Here is a 19,616-nt window from a genome sequence, read left to right on the forward strand (position 1 = left end):
CAGGACCATAAACGCTTGAAGAAAAAGGTTTCCCAAGTCAGGGATCTTTTCTCCAGACCTCCTGGGACAGAAGAAACACCTACCATGCAGGAACCTGCTGTGTGCTTTCTCTATGGAAGGTTGACAATGTAAAGTCTCTCTGAAGTCTCTCTGAATTCCCCCTGTTTTTTATCACCCCATCATCCTCTGCCTTTAATTCTGCTGCTTAGGATACCTTGAAATCCAAATTTTCAGTCTCTAACCACTGGCTTCCAAGGAGAGCTCAGACCATTCAGTTGGTTACATATATGAAGGTCTGCACAGAAACTCAGATCCTTCTGCTTCCAAACTCTGCATTAGCTGTTGTAGTTGAAAAGCAGCAATAATGTGGCAAGCCTGGAGATGCTGCAAGAAGTAACGACTATTCATTGCTTACTTTGAAATACACAGACACTGATGTTTCAGGTATTACTGGCATACTTAGCAATAATTAAGCTAAATTAAAATACCTAGCAGTGAGAGAAAGAATCACCAGGAGTTCGCATCTAAGTTTAATTAAAATGCTGATGATGCACTAGCAAAATAATTTCCCGTTTTCTTGAGCTGCCTCATTTCCATAACACATTTTCTGTTTTCTAAATCTCTATTTGCTCCCTGGCTGACTCAGGAGGATAAGGAACTCTCTGAATTCTCCTGCCACTGTATGGTCAGTGCTCTCCAACCACGAGGGGTTTGGGACCATGCAACTGCACTGGGAATGGTTCGTTCTTCTTCCATTTTCCCAGGGAAAATTCTTCTTGAGATCTGAAGAGGTTTTTTTGTTTTCTAAACACTGAGTTTCTGTCCTTATCATTTGCTGCAATGGCTTGCTCCTCACTGCACAAGTCTCATATGGAGCAGTATCTGGCCCTTTCTTACTCCCAGCGCTGCAGAGAAAGAAGTCAGAACAAAGCAATCTGAGTTTTATTGATTTTATGAATTTGTCCCAAGAGCTACCAATTACAAACTCCACAAATAACACCTGGGGGGAAAGAAATGGCAATGAAACAAAGAAAATATCTACTAAAAATCCATTCCCCTTCAATCTCTCCTTGCCTTCTAAACTACCAAGAGTGGCTATTGTAATCTGGATGTCAAGTCATAAGCAATGTTGGGGTCCAAAACAGAGTGAGAGTTTCCCTTTTGCAGGGCAGAAGATCATAAGCAAAGTCTTGCATAACTTTCAGAATCTGAGAACTTCACTGGGACCAGGAAACAGCTTGAAGTACTGTTCTTCCAAGCCATAGAAGTAGCAAAGATTCACCATGACAGGAACAGCAAAGATGCTTCCATGCCACTGAAGAACACAGAGGAAAATACAAATAACTTAAATCCCATCAATGGGTTTATTTATTGATCTGCAGAACACTGTTCCCATGATCATATTCATCAGTCACAGCTCAGGATTGTCCCACCGTTAATACACCTATATGTTATTCCTGTTAAGCACCTACACCATCTGCCAGGTGCCTGAGGGTCCACAGGGAGAACCATCAGTACCTGCCAGGGGATAGGACTCAGGCTGGAGAGATCAGATTGATGCAGTAAGAAGGGGTGACCGTGGTGTACACAGCAAGAAGGAATTCCTGCATCATCCAAATGCAGGTTCTTGTTGGCTTCTTTGATGGAGATGCTTTGCCCCTGAATGGTTACATTATAATATAAACACATGGCAAACACAACATATGCCTTCTTGGGAACAAAGCTTAGCATTTCCCTTCCTTCAGCCTTTCAGAGAATCCCTGGTGAAACCACCACCAACCACCTACATTCAGCCAGCCACCTGCTCTCAAACAAGCGCTCCACAAAGGCAGGGACAGCCAGGTTCCTTCCAGAACATCTTCCACTTCCTCCTCCAGAGTGTCCTTGTCCCTGGTTCACTTCAGTGACTCTGGTTTACCACCCAGCAGGATGGGGAAGCTGCAGAAGCAGCGATGTGGGTAATCAGAGCAGGAGAAATTCCAGGACCACTATTCACACCACTTTACTTCCACCCCATCCATCATTTCCACCCCCAAGTGACTCAGTGCAGACGCCTGTGGACACTTCCTTTACCTGCACTTTAAGTGACACCCTGTGGCTGAGAGGAGGAATTACGGGTGACCATTCCTCCAGTGACACTCTCCCCAAGGATTCTGTCACAACAAACACAGAGGCTGAAACGCGAGGAGTCGCAGGCAGTCTCAAGCGTGCAGTGATGGAGGGAGCAGCCTGATTCCGCCTTCCTCAGCAGGGCTTCAGACCTCATCCTCCCACAGCTTTGCTGGGTGGAAAATGGGTCATAAGGCACAGGAAGAAAAGAAATCCTACATCCTCAAGACTCCCCACACTAGATGTCCCTGGGTGGGATTTTTCCTCTTATTTTGACATGGTGAAATGAGGATTTCTTGCTTTGTCTCCCTCTGTAATGCATTTGATTCCTTCCTTTCCCTTTATGTTCCTGAGCCATTCCCTCTTCCATCCCTCCCCTGGTCCCAGAAACACACAATTTTGCAAGTATCATCTCATTCCTAACTTGTGGGAAGAAACTGAACCTCAGTCTGCCTGTTTGCCAGCTGTCACCTTAGACCACAGCTCGTAAGTGACACAGAGGTGGATGGTGCAGCTTCCTTAGAGAAAGGCTCATGGAAACCTCCAAAAATAATGCTGGGAACCCTGTTTTCTGACCCTCCTAAAGGCCACAAGGTTCAAAGTCCTCTCAGAGCCCCATCACGGCTCTCAGGCTGCAACAAGCCGCTTTGCCCAGCAATCCTGGATGATGGGCACAAGTTCAGGGTTGCTACTGCCATCGGGTCTGACTGACTTCGGCAGAGCATCACTTGAGCTCGGTGCAGAACAGCAGCAGCAGTTCCCAGCTCTGGGAAACGTGTGAAACCTGCCTCAGCAGTCAAGCTTACTTAAGAGAATCCCAATCAGGCACAATTGGATCATAGCAAAGCCACCTCAGAAGCAAGCGAAGAACAGAAATACTAATCAGTGTTTAATTAGCTGGAGAAAAGGTCCCTGAACATGACTGAAGTAACATTAACAATCTTCTTATTTTACTACACGCAATTAACTTCTATTCAGTGCTCAATGAAGAAATCACACATTTCACAGGATGATAGTAGCGGGAGCAAGAAAGATGGGTTGTTTTCATTCCTCCTTTTAAATACTGTTATCAATGTTCTTTTTCCACACTGCAAAATCGGAGTGATCTCTCCCCCAAAAATTCTGCTTCACAACAGAAAGAAAACAAAGAATAAAAACTCGAGGGTGGGGGGGAAGTAAAGCTTTTCCCATCTGTGCATGCACTGAAATCAAGAGACTCCCACTGCTGTGTTCGTGGAAGAATTCAATCTAAACTAGCAAGAGAAAACGAACAAAGATGGTTGAAATGGTAATCTGGATACAGTGCTACTGGAGTCGAGCTGACCTAAGCAACTTCAAATTTCATCTCCTCAGAGGGAAGCTTTACAGGCTTCAAACTTACATATTATTCCCTCCCCCAGAATTCCAACTCCAGCCTTTTTATTTCCTCTGATGTGTTGGTTTGGTTTCTCCTCTGTCTCCTTCCTTTAACTTCCATTCCCTCACTGACAAATACTGTGTTCATCTCAGGATGGCTCAAACAAGTCTTCTGCAAGACTGCAAACCTTTTTTATTCTTCTTATAGCCTTTTTGTAGAGAGTCTATAATTAAAATTGGCTACAAAATGGTTCTTCTTACCTAAAATGTCCTTCTGCCTTTAAAAAGTCCAGTGGAATGAAAGCTTTGTGGACGTTTAGCAAGGCTCCAGAGAAGGGACAAGGATGGAGTAGCTTTAGGGCTTCGGAATACTTTTCTGACTCTGAAAAAACATGCATTGCCTAGCAGAAAAAGTTGTTCATTTGTTCATTGAAACTTTCCTTTCAGCGATGTGCTTTAAATATAGAGAGCCCTTCAATCCAAATGGCAGTGCACCAGAACTGCTTAGCATCTGCTGCCTCTTAGTCTGGGATCCTTCCTCTCACCTTGTCCTTTTCCTCAGCCCACACCTCATCTGCATCTCCTCCCTGCAGCCAGAGGTACCTCTAGAAATCACCACTCATGCTTGCAAAGCGGTGTTGATGGGCACTTTATTTCTCTTTCTCCATTAAAGATGAAAGTCCACCAAAGCATAAAAGTTCTCTGTCTTTTACAAAGGGACTTCGCTTTCAAAAATGCACCCCTTAGAAATCAAACCAAAATAACCTCTGAGGAAAAAGTATGTCATGCCAATGTGATCAACAGAAGTGCTCAGGACACTAAAATACATGATATAGAACACAAGTGAAAATGTTAATCAAGCCTGTAGGCTAGATGCCTACAAAAGTGCACATTTCTGTACTTATCAGGAAAGGTCTTACCCAAAACTCTGTGACCGGTGATTTCCAAGCAAGGCTTGTGTTTTATATGCAAGCTGAAGCCACAGCTCCTGAACTTTGAACAAGAATTAATCAGAAAGAAAAGCAGCAGAGGTTACATCTTGATAAAAGAATGGCTGTTTAACGTATGAAAATGAGCTATTTTGCTCTTTTTAAAATTAAATCATCTCTTTAACCCCTTAAAAAAGAGGGAGGATGAAAAACAGGAGAGCCTCTAATTTACTTCTTCAACGTTGCCTCAGCACACAAAAGATTATTTGCCTCTGTTCAAGATGAGAAAACAGAGAACCACAGGAATTTTTCTTTTGGTGTGGAGCAATCCCTGTCAATAGGTACAACTGTGATACTTGTGCCAAAGGCTCTTTCTCCCATGTCCATCCACGTGAACAGCAGTCCAGTTGCTACGTCACCAGCCCTCTCCAAATCATTCTCAACAAAGCAGCTGGTCAGAGAGCCACCAAGGAATCACTGAATATTTCAGCTTGGAAGGGACCCATAAAGATCATTGAGTCCAACTCCCTGCTCCTCACAGGACTACCTAAAGATAAACCACATGACTAAAAGTGTTGTCCTGACACTCCTTGAATACTGACAGGCTTGGTGCTGTAACTGCTTCCCTGGGGAGTCTGTTCCAGTGGCTGACCACCCTCTCAGTGAAGAACCTTTTACCTAATGTCCAAACTGAACTTCCTCTGATGCAGCTTCATTCCATTTCCTTGTGCCCTGTCTCTGGTCACAGAGGACATCAGCAACTCCCCCTCCAGTGCCCCCCTGAGGTCACTGCAGACTGCAACAAGGTCAGATTTCAGCCTTCTCCAAGCTGAAGTCACCTCAAGACTTGCTTAAGTCTTGCTCTCAAGACCTCTCCCCATCTTGGTCACCCTCGTCTGGACATGCTCAAAATAGTTTGATGTCCTTCATACACTGAGGTGCCCAAAAGTGCACACAGTACTCAAGGTGGGACCACACCAGTGCATTGTAGAGTGGGACATTCACCTCCCTTGACTGGCTAGCGATGTCCTGATGATGCACTCCAGGACACTGTGTCTACACTGTGGTGTACACACCCTGGGAACATGGAGTAGGCTATGAGGGACCAAATCCCTATCAGTGCAAGGTTAGCAGTGCTTATTTGCCTGTTTTCAGCAGTACAGTCCCTGGAGAAGATGAGTATGCCTTTTGCAATACCCAAGCCACTCATCTGAAGTGGCTATCTCAGTGGAAAAGCTTTCCTATATTGAGAGAGAGAGGGGGATTTGCAGAGAGTTAGAGCTATAGAGACCTTTTGTTCCTGTTGATCACAAAAGCAGTCTGGCTTCCTAATATCAATCCCCAGGTGTGAGTTCAGTTCAGATCAGCAGAGACCCAGGGATGAGTTCAGCTGCCTCAACACTGGCAACATATCATTTGCCTTAGAGTATCTGCAGCACCCATGTAGCCTGGAAGATAATACACAACCTTACACAAAGACTGGACCCTCTGAAAGAGGAACTAGGTGCCAGGCAAGATACCCATGGATATATCAGATTGCACCAGCACTTCTGCACGGGTTCCTGAACTGATGTGTACACTCAGGTGGAGCTGAGTAACTCTTTAGGCTTCATCCCCTGTATCAATCAGAGCTCTTAGATACTTAAATTTTTAGATACTTAAATTAGCTGTTGATACCTACATGGAAATACACAGATTTTTGTGGTTTTATCTGCAAGCCAGGGGCCTTCCAGTGCTTCCACATCCTGCATGCAAGCAGCACAAACCAAGCTGACCAGCCCCTGATGGACAAGTCTCACCAAAGAATAACCCTCTGCTGCACAGGTTCTGGTGGCCAAACTCAAATCAGAAAGCTAAGGCTACAAGAAACAATACTTATTGGCCATCAGATGAACATCTTTTCCTGGATCTCCTCATTGCACAGGGCAATCTATAGGGAAAGGAAAGAGCCAAAGTCGACATACTTTTACAGCTTGTTAGAGGCTGTAAGTAAGTGACTACATTTCTGCAAACAGCAAAAAAGAGTCTCATTACTGCCCATTTGCTGAATTAATCAGGCTTCAGGATATCCTAATAAGTGAATTAATCTGTTTCCTAAAACAAGAATAAAAGCTTCACACTGTTAAAGCATAAACACATCTAGAGGGCAGTAATGATATTGTCATCTTCAGCTAAATATAGTTCCCTAGCAGAGACAAGTGCAGAGCCACACACTGCACCAACACGTATATTTCCCCCCTTTCTCCCTGCCCCCACCCCTCTGAGAACAATCCATAAGCTTTGCTGCAAAATAACAAAGTTGTGAGTGGATGGCATCTCAGATCCTCAGTCAAAGAACATTTTGCCTACAGTCACAAATCACACTACAGGGTAACCTGGTCTTGATTTGCCAGTACGACTTTATTTCCCAAATAAAAGAAGGGGGAGGGGAAGGGGAATAATCACTAAAATAACAAAGTGTTGAAGATGAAGAATACTCACAGACTGACAGACTTTGTTTTATGAATCCAGATGAAACTTATCTGAGTCACTCAGCAGTTCCCAAGAGACACTCAGAGAGACAGACACATGCACAAAATTACCACGGGAATATTTTTGCAGTTCAAATGAAAAGACTTCATGCAAAAGGTTTATTCTACAGTGACAAACAGGACAGGGCTTTTTTTATGTGCCAGCTCTTGCTCTTAAGTTTTTTGACTCAAATGCCCTTTCATTACATCAGATTTCAGGGTTTGGTAGCATTCCCTGTCCAAGCACTCAGAGATTCTAAGTTAGACAGAGCCACAATCAAAGCAGGATAGGTGACAAGATGGATACCAAGTCAGGGTAGATCCATCCATGCATTGATCTGTGGAGCAACTTGTCACAATTTGTCTTGAATTCTATACACCCCGTGCACAGAGACTACAATAAGGTGTAGAAATAACCCCATGAGGACCAGAGCTTGGGCAGCCTGGTTTGCTATGGGTCAGCATGTTGTGCTTGACCAAGTCTGGTATATGATTTTTGTACAGCTTGGGTTATTACAGGTCTAGATTTGCTCAGATCTACAATTTAAAAGCTTTTTTTAATGGGGAATGGTACTGGATTCATTTCCTCCAGCTACTTTTATGAACCTGGTAAGAACTTGGAATCTGTGAGATCTTAATTTCTTAGAAAAAAAAAAAAATTACTGAGATGGATATAAAAGTTTTACACATGTTAGAATGAGAAATGTCATCACAGCCACACAAAACCATACTAAAGATGTGCTGCAGTTCCCAAAAGGTGGCAGCTCACAAACACAGGATGCTCGATAGTATAATGAGCAGCTGAGTTACATCCTAGAACTGGGTAATCCTTTAATTAAAAAAAGGCATCTCACAGTGCTTTTTCAGCACTGGTCTGATTTCACTTTCAAAACCAATTCAGTACAATATTGCACACCATCATTTCTCCCCTTGCTGGATCGAAATGCAAACCAAACCAGAAAAAAGCTGCACTACACCTCCTTAGGCAGACATCCTATGTTGATCCAAGCCATTCCCTGACCAAACCTTCACTTTGCAGCCGGATTATTCAACACTGAAATCTGCAAGATGCATTTCCCCTTTTTTTTATCAGTGTCCTGTGCTTATTTATTTATCAGCACGAGGCACAGGGTACAGGTTACAAACACATCAAGTCCCACTAACAGGTCTCCAGTCAGCCCACAAGCTAACCTGGTGAAATCCCACAAGTAGTCAGATTGGGTCAGGATTTGGTCTTCCCAAACTTTGGATATGTTTTGCATGTACTGTTTGCCACACCTTTCAAATCACCCAAAGAGATTGCATCTCTGTTTTCAAATCTTTACCTGCTGTCCTGCTGCTTTCCCAAGCCTTAATCCCCCAACTACTATCTCCCACGAAGCTACTGATTTTACAAGTTGACTCAAACCTCGATATAGTGAGACCACACCTTGAATACTGTGTCCAGTTCTGAGCTCCTCACCATAAGAAGGACATTGAGGTCCTGGAGCGAGTCCAGAGAAGGGCAACCAGGCTGGTGAAGGATCTGGAGGGCAAATACTATGAGGAGCAGCTGAGGGAGCTGGGGGTGTTGAGCCTGGAGAAGAGGAGGCTGAGGGGAGACCTTATCACCACCTACAATTACCTGACAGGAGGGTGTAGAAAGGTGGGTGATGATCTTTTCAGCCAAGTAACAGGAAATAGGACAAAGGGAAATGGCCTTAATCTGTGTGCCAGGGCAGGGTCAGAACAGATGTTAGGAAAAAGTTCTTCACTGAAAGAGTTGTCAGGGACTGGAACAGGCTGCCCAGGGAGGGGGCTGAGTCACGGACCCTGGATGTGTTTAACAGATGGGTAGATGAGGTACTTAGAGATATAGTTCGGCATAGGATGGGAACAGTTTGACTTGATGATCTTAAAGGTCTTTTCCAACCTTGTGATTCTGTGATTCTGTAGTCCTTCCCCTCCTTTTTTCCCCCACAACTTGGAGGAACTATAACACATGAAAGAGTGTAAGATCAACTGAAAGCCACGTACTGTGGCTTCAGCGTACTTTAGCTTTCTCCTTCAAGCTCCATACGCTGCCACATCTGGGCACCAGCATGCCCAACCCATCAGTCCCACAGTTTCTAATCGTGACTACTCACATTTTATGTTGAAAGGAGAAAAATGTCCATTTCCCTAGGCTATGAAAAAATAATGCTTCAGTATTTCACTAACTGCATTTTAATCGGTTTTTAATTTCATTAGCATGCCCTTTTTTTTAAGAGCAATGAATTTAAGAAAATTTATTAGCACTGTAATGCAAGCATAAGCCAGCACTGAAAAGGAGAGGGGCAGGGGAGAACTTTAAATCAGGTCATCAATGAACTGGAAGTGTTAACAAAGTTTATCAAAACAAAATGAGGCATTCAAGATATATTTTTTTCCTCCTATACACAGGAAAATCGTTTTCATTCTCTCCTCTGGGTTTGTGACATAAATAAGGAATCATCCATAATATTTTGGGGTTTTTTTTTCCCTCTTTCCTTACGGAGAAGTAAAAATAACAGTGGGAATACTGACATCCTCCAGCGAAAAAAAAGAACAAATAAAAGCCACACCACTTTGAGGTATCTATTCTATGGCTGGTCTTTTAGGGTTCATTCTGACACATTTGCTTCTGTCTGAGGTGCCTTAATTCTCAGAAATTTTCTTTTGATCTTTTGAAAAGTAGTGAAATATGTGCTACAATCCAAGCCAGCACAACCCAGCCCTCTGCGTTTTCCCACCTATTTTCATTGCAAAGAGAATATAGGGTTTGAGGATGATCTTGCAGTTCTCTGAGGTATCCCCCTGGCTTCTGCTCGAAGTCAAGGATAGCAGAAACTGGTCCCTGAGAACAAATCAGGAAGAGGGCTTTGTTTTGCATAACGAATATGCAGAACTTTTCTCTAGTTGTCTGACTCTGGACTCCTGGAGCTGGGGCAACTTTCAACAAGTTAGGAAATAAGTTCTAAGGCGACAGGGTCATTATTTTCCTGGACTTAGTGAGAATGCCAGCCTCCCAAAAGTAACATCATCTGCAAATTAGCCTACTAACACCCAAACAACAGTTCAGAACGAAACATGGAATGACATGTCCCTGCAATCAAAAGCACACTGAATAGTCCAAAAACATGACTGACAAACAAGTGGCTACACATATTTGGAACCAATATGTTAAAAGCCCTCAATGAAAGGTCCAAGGATAAGAAAAAGGAAATGAATGCCTGGGTCCAACAGCTCAAATAATACATTTTTAGTGAGTCATCATGATTGTTTACCTCTAAGACTAAAACAGCAGTTCCAAGAGATTTCTAAGGAGCCCCCACACTCCCTTGCTTTGCATATCATCTGTCTCAAAATAGCCTCCACGGTTTCTCTTGCGGTATTAATGCAGCCACCCCAGCCTGGGAAGCCAACCGCTGCTGAAGTTACAGAACACGTTGAGTCCAGAGCCCAGCTCTCTGTTTGTCAGCTACAACTTCGTCCCCTTGTTCACACTTCCAGCTTCTCAAAGCCAGAGTCCTTCAAAATCCAGCTCGTTAGGTGTTAAGGCTAAATACTTTGCTAGTCAAAGGATCTCTAAATATTCCCACGGCTGAAGCACTGCTGCAAAGACATCCAGCTGTCTGTTAGCTGCACATGAACAAACACACCGAGCACAGGATACCCTCCTTAGATTGCAGAGGGCATTTTTGCCCCCATCTGCCTGAACACACTTGAGTGAAGAGGAATCGGGGTGCCTGAAAGTCTGCTCCTTACAGAAATTTGCATCATTCCAGGCAGGAATTTCGAATATACAGGCTGGAATGTGGAGGAAATGCTCATTCCCAGGCAAACACTTTTCTTTTTTTCTTAAATGGAAAATATATTAGGTCTCCCCGGGCGCCTTCTCAGCATCAGATCCATGGGAGAAGGAAAGGAGTTTGTACTTACTCGTGGTGTTGTATTTGATCCCGTTGAAGAACTCCGGGCAGGGTCTCTCTACTAGTTCCCCCGCGGAGGTTCTGGGCCAGCAGGTCCCGATCTGATCGGTGGTGGCATTGCAGTACGGACCTTTGGCGTGGGAAAAGAAAAAGAGACAGAAAGGGGGGGAAAGGAACAGTTGAGAAAGCACAAAAGCCACACACGCTTTGCATCACAAAGCAAACCGAATCTCAGCACTTAGGAAAGCTTTTCCCCCAGCCCTGCGCTAGGTAACGTTTCCTACCATCAAAGCCCAGGAAAGGGAGAGATGAACTCTCTAAAAAAGTCTCTTGTAAACGATCCAGGAGGCTGCAGTTGACATCAAATTCTTCTAAGATGAACTGAGATATGGTCACATCCATTATTGCCTCCCGGACTGCTGGACTGGATCAGGCTTCTTCCCCCTTTTTTTGTGGTTTTATTGGAGGGGTGGGGGGTGGTGTTTGTCCCCTCTCCTTCCTTCCTTTCTGGAAACAACCGCACATCAAGCTGCGGACACCCTGCAATCTCGGGTGCGGGGATGATGTGTGAGCTCCTCTTCCTCCCAGCGTGCTGACAACTTGGCTGAGACTCTGCGTCTGGCTGTGCAGTTCAATCCTCCGGGCTCTTTGCTAGAAAACAGCAGCCGGGGAACCAATGGGATCACACTGAGCCCGGAGTAAGGGGCTTGCGGCTCTCCGCCAGCTTCCCTGGTCTAGCAGCTCTCCTATGCCGCCTCACATCGCCAGACTCTTGTATTGCTTTCTCTCCCTCCCTCTTCTCACTCCCTCTCCCTCTCTCTCTCTCTCTCCTCTCACACACAACGCAGACAGTTTTATTGTTAGCTTCAAGGGATGAGCACTTCTGCAAAAATAAAATACTCGCTGCGAATTGGAGCCAGGAAGAAAAGGAAGAGCCATCAGATGAATAGAGCTCCTTTCCAATGAATATAACTCCTTTGGCTTGCTTTTTTTTTTGTGAGGCAAAGCAATTCTTGCCTTTACTGTATGGAACTGAGGATGAGCAGGGATGCTTGGACAGGGAGGGGGGAAGAAGGGAAGCTGTAGCTGCAGTGCTGGATCCCGAGCAGAGCTTGAGAAAGAAGAGGAATCATAAAAGCTGGGCTGAGGGAGATAGTCTGATAGCAGGGAGGCATCCGAACAAAGGAACCTGCAGTAATGACCCACAGAAGGCAGAGTGGGGAGAGAAGTGTTAGGAGCCCAGCCTGGGTGAAGAAACACATCTTTCTGCCACTGTGGGACATGCTGGAGAGAGGCTTAAACCTAAACCAGCCTTTGTGACCTCCTGCATTAGGATAGAGGGGCATCGCTATGAAAAAGAGAGAGCCCTCTCTCAGGGGCTGAGGAGGATCACCTAGGATCATGGATTCAGGAAGGGAGCAAATAGAAAACTGACTTTCAGGGGAGAAAAGCAAGATCCGTGTATTAGTAGCAGAGATGAGAGCAGAACCAGAAGGCAAAGAGAATAAAGACAGTCTGACATAAAGAAAAGGGATCCAGAGATGAACTCCTGTTTACAGTCGGTGTTCCCAGCTTTAGATGGGACAAGGTGCTTACACTGAGTTCAAAGCAGTGGTATAGGGCTTCAGACAACATCTGTCTCCCACCTTGCAATGGCCTGTACTTTACCCCTATTTTAGCCTGAAAAGCTTTATTCTTGACTTTTGTGTAATCCAAAGAAAGAAAAAAAGGAAAAAAAATAAATCACTGGGTCAGAAGGGCAAATAAATTAACAGCACACACTGATGAGAGAACCAGCCAGGAAGCTGTTTTGCCATCTGGGAATCTGGAGATTTTGTAACATTTTTAGATTGCAATGGAGGGAGGAACGATTGTCATCATGGTTTTGGGATGAGTGGGTTTGTTTTCAAAAATGTAAAAACCCCACAAACATAACAAGTGCCCTAACTATCCAGGCAGCATGAAATTCTGAGGCAAGTGAATGCATCTCTCCCACTCCTCCCTCTGGAGCCACAATCTCCTTTGCCAGTGAATGTTCCCCAGATTTCAACCCTTCTGCCAAAATCTGCATCTCAACAAACTGACCTTTCCCTTTTTATGTCCTGGGGACCCTGCTTTGGCAGGGGGGTTGAACCCGATGTTCTCTCCCTGTAATTCTGTGATTCTGTGAACATTGCCAGATCTCTTTTTCCTGTACATTTCAAATCCCAAAAAGCAGGATAGGAAATTTCTTCAGCAACATTCACACAACATAACCACCACTTGCATGTTGTCTTTAAACAGGGCTTTGAGGAGAAAACCCTTTTTCTTGAAGCACAGGCTATAAAGGGTCCTTTATGCCTCTAAGCAGTTCACAGACATCTATCTCTTGAAGTATCTTCAACTCTACACTTGAAGTTTCTTCACTTCTTCCTGACAGTTCAGTTGAGTTCAGAAAATTGAGGACAGAGCCTCTCAGTGATGGCTACAAGATCTTCTCAGAAGACAGGGTTTCTAAGTGCCTGCCCAGTGGCATCACTGAAGCTCAGTTAGAGGCAGAACTCACTGAGCAGTGAGTAAGGGCACTTGTTCAGGACGCTGATCAGATTTTGGGGTTTTTTCTTCTGCTGCCTCTCTTCAGGGCAAAAAAATCACATAGCCTGGCCAGGAGTCTTCATCTCTCACCTACTGTCTGCCTTGTCTTTTTTCTTACACTGTTTGTGCAGCACCTACCACATTGTAATCAAAAGCTTGGCTGGAGGTTTTGGCCACTGGAGTTTCCTCTACTTTTGGAGGAATTTTTAGGTTTTATTAAGGAACACTTAACAAATTATGAAAAGTAATAGTTTCAAAGAATTAGCCACTTTTAAATTTGGTAAATGTTCTGCTTTTCTAAATACTGCCTGTAGCATATACACTTGAAGATTTTTCTTACAGAGTCAAACACTAAGTTGGATTTCATTTGCAGGCTGCTAACAGTGACAACAGCCCTGAATTAAACTCAGTATTTTTTCAGGATTAAGAGAATGATTTCTTCATTTAAGTCAGAAGAGCTACAAAATCTTCAGTGTAAAATGATTCTTCCCTCCACCTTCTCAGTTCAGCTAACCTCAGATGCAATACATACCACATTCCATGCATTTAACAACCACAAAACCCACCCCAAAAATAAATACAGAGGTTATGAGCAAATTGTCTAGGAGTAAATCTGAGTGAAAAAATAAATGATTATTCCTCAGCCCACAAATTAGCACCACTGTTTAATAATCCCTTCCCAGTTCTGCCTTTTCCAACTTTCTCTGGGTACCATTAACTGCTAGTGAAAAGTTTGCCTCTGGCTTGATCTAGTAAAATCCTGCCCATGTCAGTTATTTGTCTCATTTGATGCAAACTTGTTGCTCTTTAAAAGACCCAAATGCAATTACATGGAAGCCTGACAGAAGCATTGTAGCTGCTGACACTGCTGATGCAACACCCCTCCATGATGCATTTGATATAAAATAACTACTACATCGTGCCAGGCAGTAAGGTAGCAGAGCTCTGCCTTTAAAAATTGCTGAGCAACCCAAGAAAGCTAGTAATGGGGCTTGGCAGACAGAAAAACATTGTCTAAAGTGGGCTTCTTCCTATGTATAGGTATTCATGGATTGGTTGGGGTGTGTATGCAAGGCATATGCACAGCCACGCTGTGTAAGAACATCTGAATAGGCAAGGTTATGGAAGTAAGCAAGGCAGACAAACACATAGACACTTCCAGAGCTCAGTAAGCCTCTTCTACAGCAGAGATAACATAGAAAGTAACATAGAGGTCTTCCAATAAAAGAATGAGCTCTGCTCATGAATGGTATCCGGGATTCCCTGGTGATGGAAATCTGTACGCCTGCACTTGCACCACTGTTACACACAGGTTTCTCAACCTCCAACCAAACTCACAGTTGGTAGAACTCGCCAAAAGATGGCTTTTAGTTTGCCTCAAACAGATGATATCATGCAACACCAAAACATAGCTCTATGCAAACTCAGACAACATTTTGTGTTTGTGTGGGGTGGCAGTATCCCCCAGACCCAGCTGACAGCTAGAGGGACCTCTTCTCCTCAGGCACTCAACCTCCACAAAACCAGAGGCCACCATGTATTTCATAACCCAATTAGAAAGAAAAGAAAGGAAAAACCAAACCAAAACAAAAGGACAAAAAAGCACCGGTTCTCTTATTTCCCTTCCTCAAAGCCCCACTGTACCTCATCCAGCTTTCTTTTCCCATGGTTTAATGACCCATTTCCCTATCCATTGATGCAAAGAGCTCAGGGTTTCCAGGCACAAAAGTCATCCATCTCTTCTGGAATGTAACACAAAGCTTAGGACAAGAAATGAACATCTTTTGTCAAACAACTTGGTTACATCAATACCCTCCTTACTTCTACTGGCTTTCAGGAATCTACTTCACCAATATGGAAATATGACATAGAGTGGCAGGCTGAGTATTGGCTCTTTAGATCTCTTTCTTTAAATTCAAGTAAATCCACATCTTTACTCATCATCTAACATTATAAACTGGTCTGTTAACACAGTCATGGATCTGTGTTTGGAATGTGAGATAACCAAGATAGCTACATACCCAAATAACTGACTCAGAAGTGTGCTACCACCTGCAGGCCAAGTACAATGTCTTCTGGTGGAACTTCACTTCCATCCAGCCCTTGGGGAGTTACTACAGGCTTATGTGAAATGCCATGAACACATTGTGATGTTTATCACATCCTCAGAGAGGGAGAGACTCAGGTGAATCTCAAAGAAAGGATTCCCTACCCTGGTTTTGATGGAAAAATGGCAGAGAGAAAGATGAAAGAGAAGGAAGAGGAGATAAAAGAAACATATCTCTTATTAGTAGAAATGAAGCCTTTAAATCCCTAGAGGTCAACCAAGAGGCAGAATTAAGCTTGATGGCAGAAATACAGTCTCTTCAACAAATTGCTCACACAGCCCAGCTGCTCCAGTTTGGAGTTTTAAGGTCTACTTCAACACTGTAAATAAGAGGCAGGAAGGTTTCAAATGGCACAGTAGGCTTTTTCCTCATCTCTCCTTTTTCTGTTTGAAGAATGTCCCCCAGTAACCCATTGTGATGACCTTTCAGCATCTGACTTTAAAGGCAGTGAGACTATTCAGTCAGGTAAGGGATGCAAGACCATATGCTTTAAGGAAGGTACTAATTTACCAGAGAGGCTTTGGGATGACAAACTCGAAGGCCCTCCTTCTCAATGTTCCCTAAAAAAACTGGCCAGATCACACTTTCAAATGCAGTGACAACATTACTATTACCTGGTAAAATATTTACCCTTCCTTCTCATTCCAGGTATGTGGGCAAGGAATGTAAAGGCAGTTGTCAGTGTGGGAACAGGAGAGCTTCATACCATATGAAGCAAGACAATTCAAGCAGCAAGAGAATGATGGCAGTTTAAAGACCTTCACAGCCAGTACATGAACTACCACAGCAATGTTATAGTTGGCTCTCTTTTGTACCACACCACACCACGGCTTCTCACAATGAATTACACCCCGCTACATGAGTCAAGCGTTAAAGAAAACCACTTCTCAAATTGAGTACGACTCCTCTGATCCAAATCTGGCCCTTACCCCATATACTTGTGATTTACACAGAGTTGCAAATTGCTGTATGTGGAGAGGAACACCAGACACATATAAAACAGATCTTTGTTTCAGCTGACCGGCTCATTTGTTAGAACCAGGAGCCATCCTTTATTGCTGGTAGCGAGCAAAGATACAATTCAAAAACGCAGGTTTCTGGTGATGAATCTTTGCAGCTTCATTGATGTTAGAAAATATTTACTGTGCGTGTAAAAAGATTCAACAGCATAAATAATCAATGGCTCATAGCTACACATTCATCTATTTCTCGCAGCGCATTCATACGCTTGTCATTCTCCACAGCTATAAAACCTGTACAAAGTGAATCATGGTACATGAGACAAATGATGAGACATTGCAGGAGGATTATAAGAACACACAAAAGAACCAACCTTGACCTACTCATAAACAGCCAATGTTGGGGTTTTTTTCCAAGTGAGGTGTGTTTTGGATGAATGTGCAGAACACTGTCGACCATATGAGTGTGCAGAAACATTAATTCCAGAGTAATTTATTTTAGACAAGTTCAAATTCAGGGTCAATGCTTCACAGACATATAAGAACATAAAAGAGCCATTTCATATATTTATTTATGCCTGGCAATGTCCCAGTCGTCTGTTTACAGCATAAGCAAATAAAATAATAAAAAAAAGGGGGTTAGGTCACATCTGAACAAATTATGACAATGACAATGTGTCTCATTAGTCCCACTGTCTTTCTGTTAAATGCAATGGGACCGTTGCCAGAGAATCAGGGGTCTTGCCCTGCTCTCCTCCTTACAACACATTAGACAACATGATTTCTTGTGGCTGTCCATGCCAGTCGAGCTTTTGCTCTCCCTGCCTCCCACGCTGCTTCCTTGTGATGACTTTCAGAGCATGCTGGGAAGATCTGAGTAGTCATCTCATGTGGTCTTGAGGAGGAAGCATAGAAGGAAAAGGTGGATGGTAACAAAATGCTCAGAAGCCAATCTCCCATTTCCTCTGAAAACACACTGATACTCCGCAGCATAATTGGCTTTGAAACATCATACAGCTCAGAAAGATAGGAATAGGAATAACACATGATCCTGTTGCCCAGTATCCCATCTCTGACCAAACTCAGATGCTTCAGAAAATGATTTAGCCCACCAACAAAACCAGCCTGTTCCAGATTACCATGATTTAATTACTAGGGCATCCTAAGCAACTTTAACATACGCAGTAAGAGAATTCATTCTTTGGATTATAGGTCTTGTCTTTGTTGCTCAGCATGCAGCATTGTAGTTACAGTAATGTAACTCATAGTGTTAAACCATCTGACTCATATTTGCTTGAGAAGCATCATCAGTCTGGCTTTGAGACCCTGAGCTAGCAGCTTATGTACTCCTTTGGGCATCTCTACCCAACCCAGGTGCAAAATCCCTAACAGCAGATTTAAACACTGCGGAGTCACCAGCTCTCAGATTCAGATTGCTTTTTTCTCTGCTTTTCATGAGGTATCTAAGATGCCATTGCAGCCAAGGAGGATCTAGATTTTGATTCAACTGCCCAAAAAGACATTTCCTGGGCCATCTGAGATTCTCTAGCATATCTGAGATATGCCACATGAGGTTGACAGATAAACCCAGGACCTAGGAAGGACCCAGCCCTTGTGAAGTAGCAGCTGAAGGCCAGGCATTTGTCCTCAAGCATCTCAAACGTTCTGTGACACCTCAAATGTTCTGGGACACTTCTAAGCAACCAAATAGAACCTCAGATATCCATTGATTATAAGGGCTGATTAGATCTCACCTGAAGATATGTGTTCACGGGCACATAATCCTGAAGACTTAATCTGAATTTCAGCTACCAAGGCAGTATGAGTGCACACTGCTTCTCTAAATCCTCACTATTTTCACACTCAACAAGTAGCAATAATAGCTAGTATGGTCTTCTAGTATGTATCTCCACTCAGGCTACTGGATATTTGAGTGAGCAAAAACTGGACCTTCCATAGAAGGGAAGGAGCCCACCATCAGCATGTCTTTAGTGAAGGGCTTATTACTTAGGCTTTACCCTATGCAATAGAGCTTTTTTCCTTCAGTTACCTAACTTTAATCCTTCATAAACGTGGGAAACAAATTCTGGACACATCACATCTCTTAAGGTACCTCCAATGCAGATATCTTCAGAGGTCCCAATACCTCAGTTTCCTTTGCAGCCAAGGGAAAGTAATAGGAACTTCTGTAATGCAATTCACCTGATCTATTGTGATCACCTATATAAAGATGAGACATTGTCTTGGTTCTGGCCAGGCCAGAATTAATCTCCCCAGGCAGACAGCCCAGGTGAGCCGAGTTAGCCCCAGCTGTTTCCACACCACCTGACATCACTCCCCCATAAAAGGGGATGTTTTGGGAGGGGCACTTTTTGATGCCTCCAGGGCAGTCTGAGTACAGGCATAAATGGAAGAGGACAAATAATGCAGTACATTACAGTTTCAAAGCATAAAGAAAGAAAAATGCCTGCATTAAGCTATCTTTAGAGGATAAATTATATTAACCACTATACCGCTACTCATAAAGATGGTTTGATGGGGAAGAATTCCATTGAAGGCAGAGAAACACCTTGTGTTGGGGAACTTAATACACACACACACACTCATGCTCACATATAGCAGTTTCTGAAAAAAGTCGTTGGTGTGGTTATACTCACTTGTTTCACACTATGTAACAGGAAAGTCACATAGTTTAACATTTTGTGTAAAAACCCACCTTGCTCATGTTTTAGTGACACACTGTAAAATACTGAAAAATATGCATTGGGCTCATCACTAGTTCTGTTGGGTGTTTTCCTAAGCATACTTGCTGCTGGGGTAATATGCACTGTGGTAAAGGCTGTTACCTTGCTCAAAGTCAGTTTCATTGATGGACTCTTCGGTGCTTAAACATTTATTAAATTTAAAACCACACTTAACTTTCACTGACTTCAGGAAGCAAGAAGTTTTAGTGATTTCATAAATAGAGGTGGTTTGTTGAACTAGGATTTAACTGCTGCTTTGGTTGAAATGCAGCCATAGTTATCCAAGTACTATCTTTTCCCTTGAATTTTACTGTTCTTGTATAAAGCTTATAGAAGCTTGTTCAGAAACATACTTTTAGCCACCTGTAAACTGACTGTGTCCATTTTGTGGGTGAGAA

At 43.3% G+C, this 19,616-nt stretch overlaps 1 protein-coding gene across 2 annotated transcripts in view; it reads right to left on the reverse strand.

Moving 5' to 3' along the window:
- CRHR2 (corticotropin releasing hormone receptor 2) overlaps nucleotides 1-19,616 on the reverse strand; it is a gene marked incomplete at its 5' end in the record, with an annotated part of 154,425 nt that overhangs the window by 94,463 nt on the left and 40,346 nt on the right. Inside the window, 2 exons of one of the 2 annotated variants that reach the window (XM_084280377.1) lie at nucleotides 10,844-10,963; nucleotides 11,118-11,235. In XM_084280377.1, coding sequence (XP_084136503.1) covers nucleotides 10,844-10,963; nucleotides 11,118-11,235 — 238 coding nt within the window. Of the gene's footprint in view, nucleotides 1-10,843; nucleotides 10,964-11,117; nucleotides 11,236-19,616 lie in introns of those variants that run through there. The other variant, XM_084280376.1, reaches the window with a different exon arrangement.

This window comes from Gallinula chloropus, assembly GCF_964237585.1.
Source record: "Gallinula chloropus genome assembly, chromosome: 2".
NCBI lineage: Eukaryota > Metazoa > Chordata > Aves > Gruiformes > Rallidae > Gallinula > Gallinula chloropus.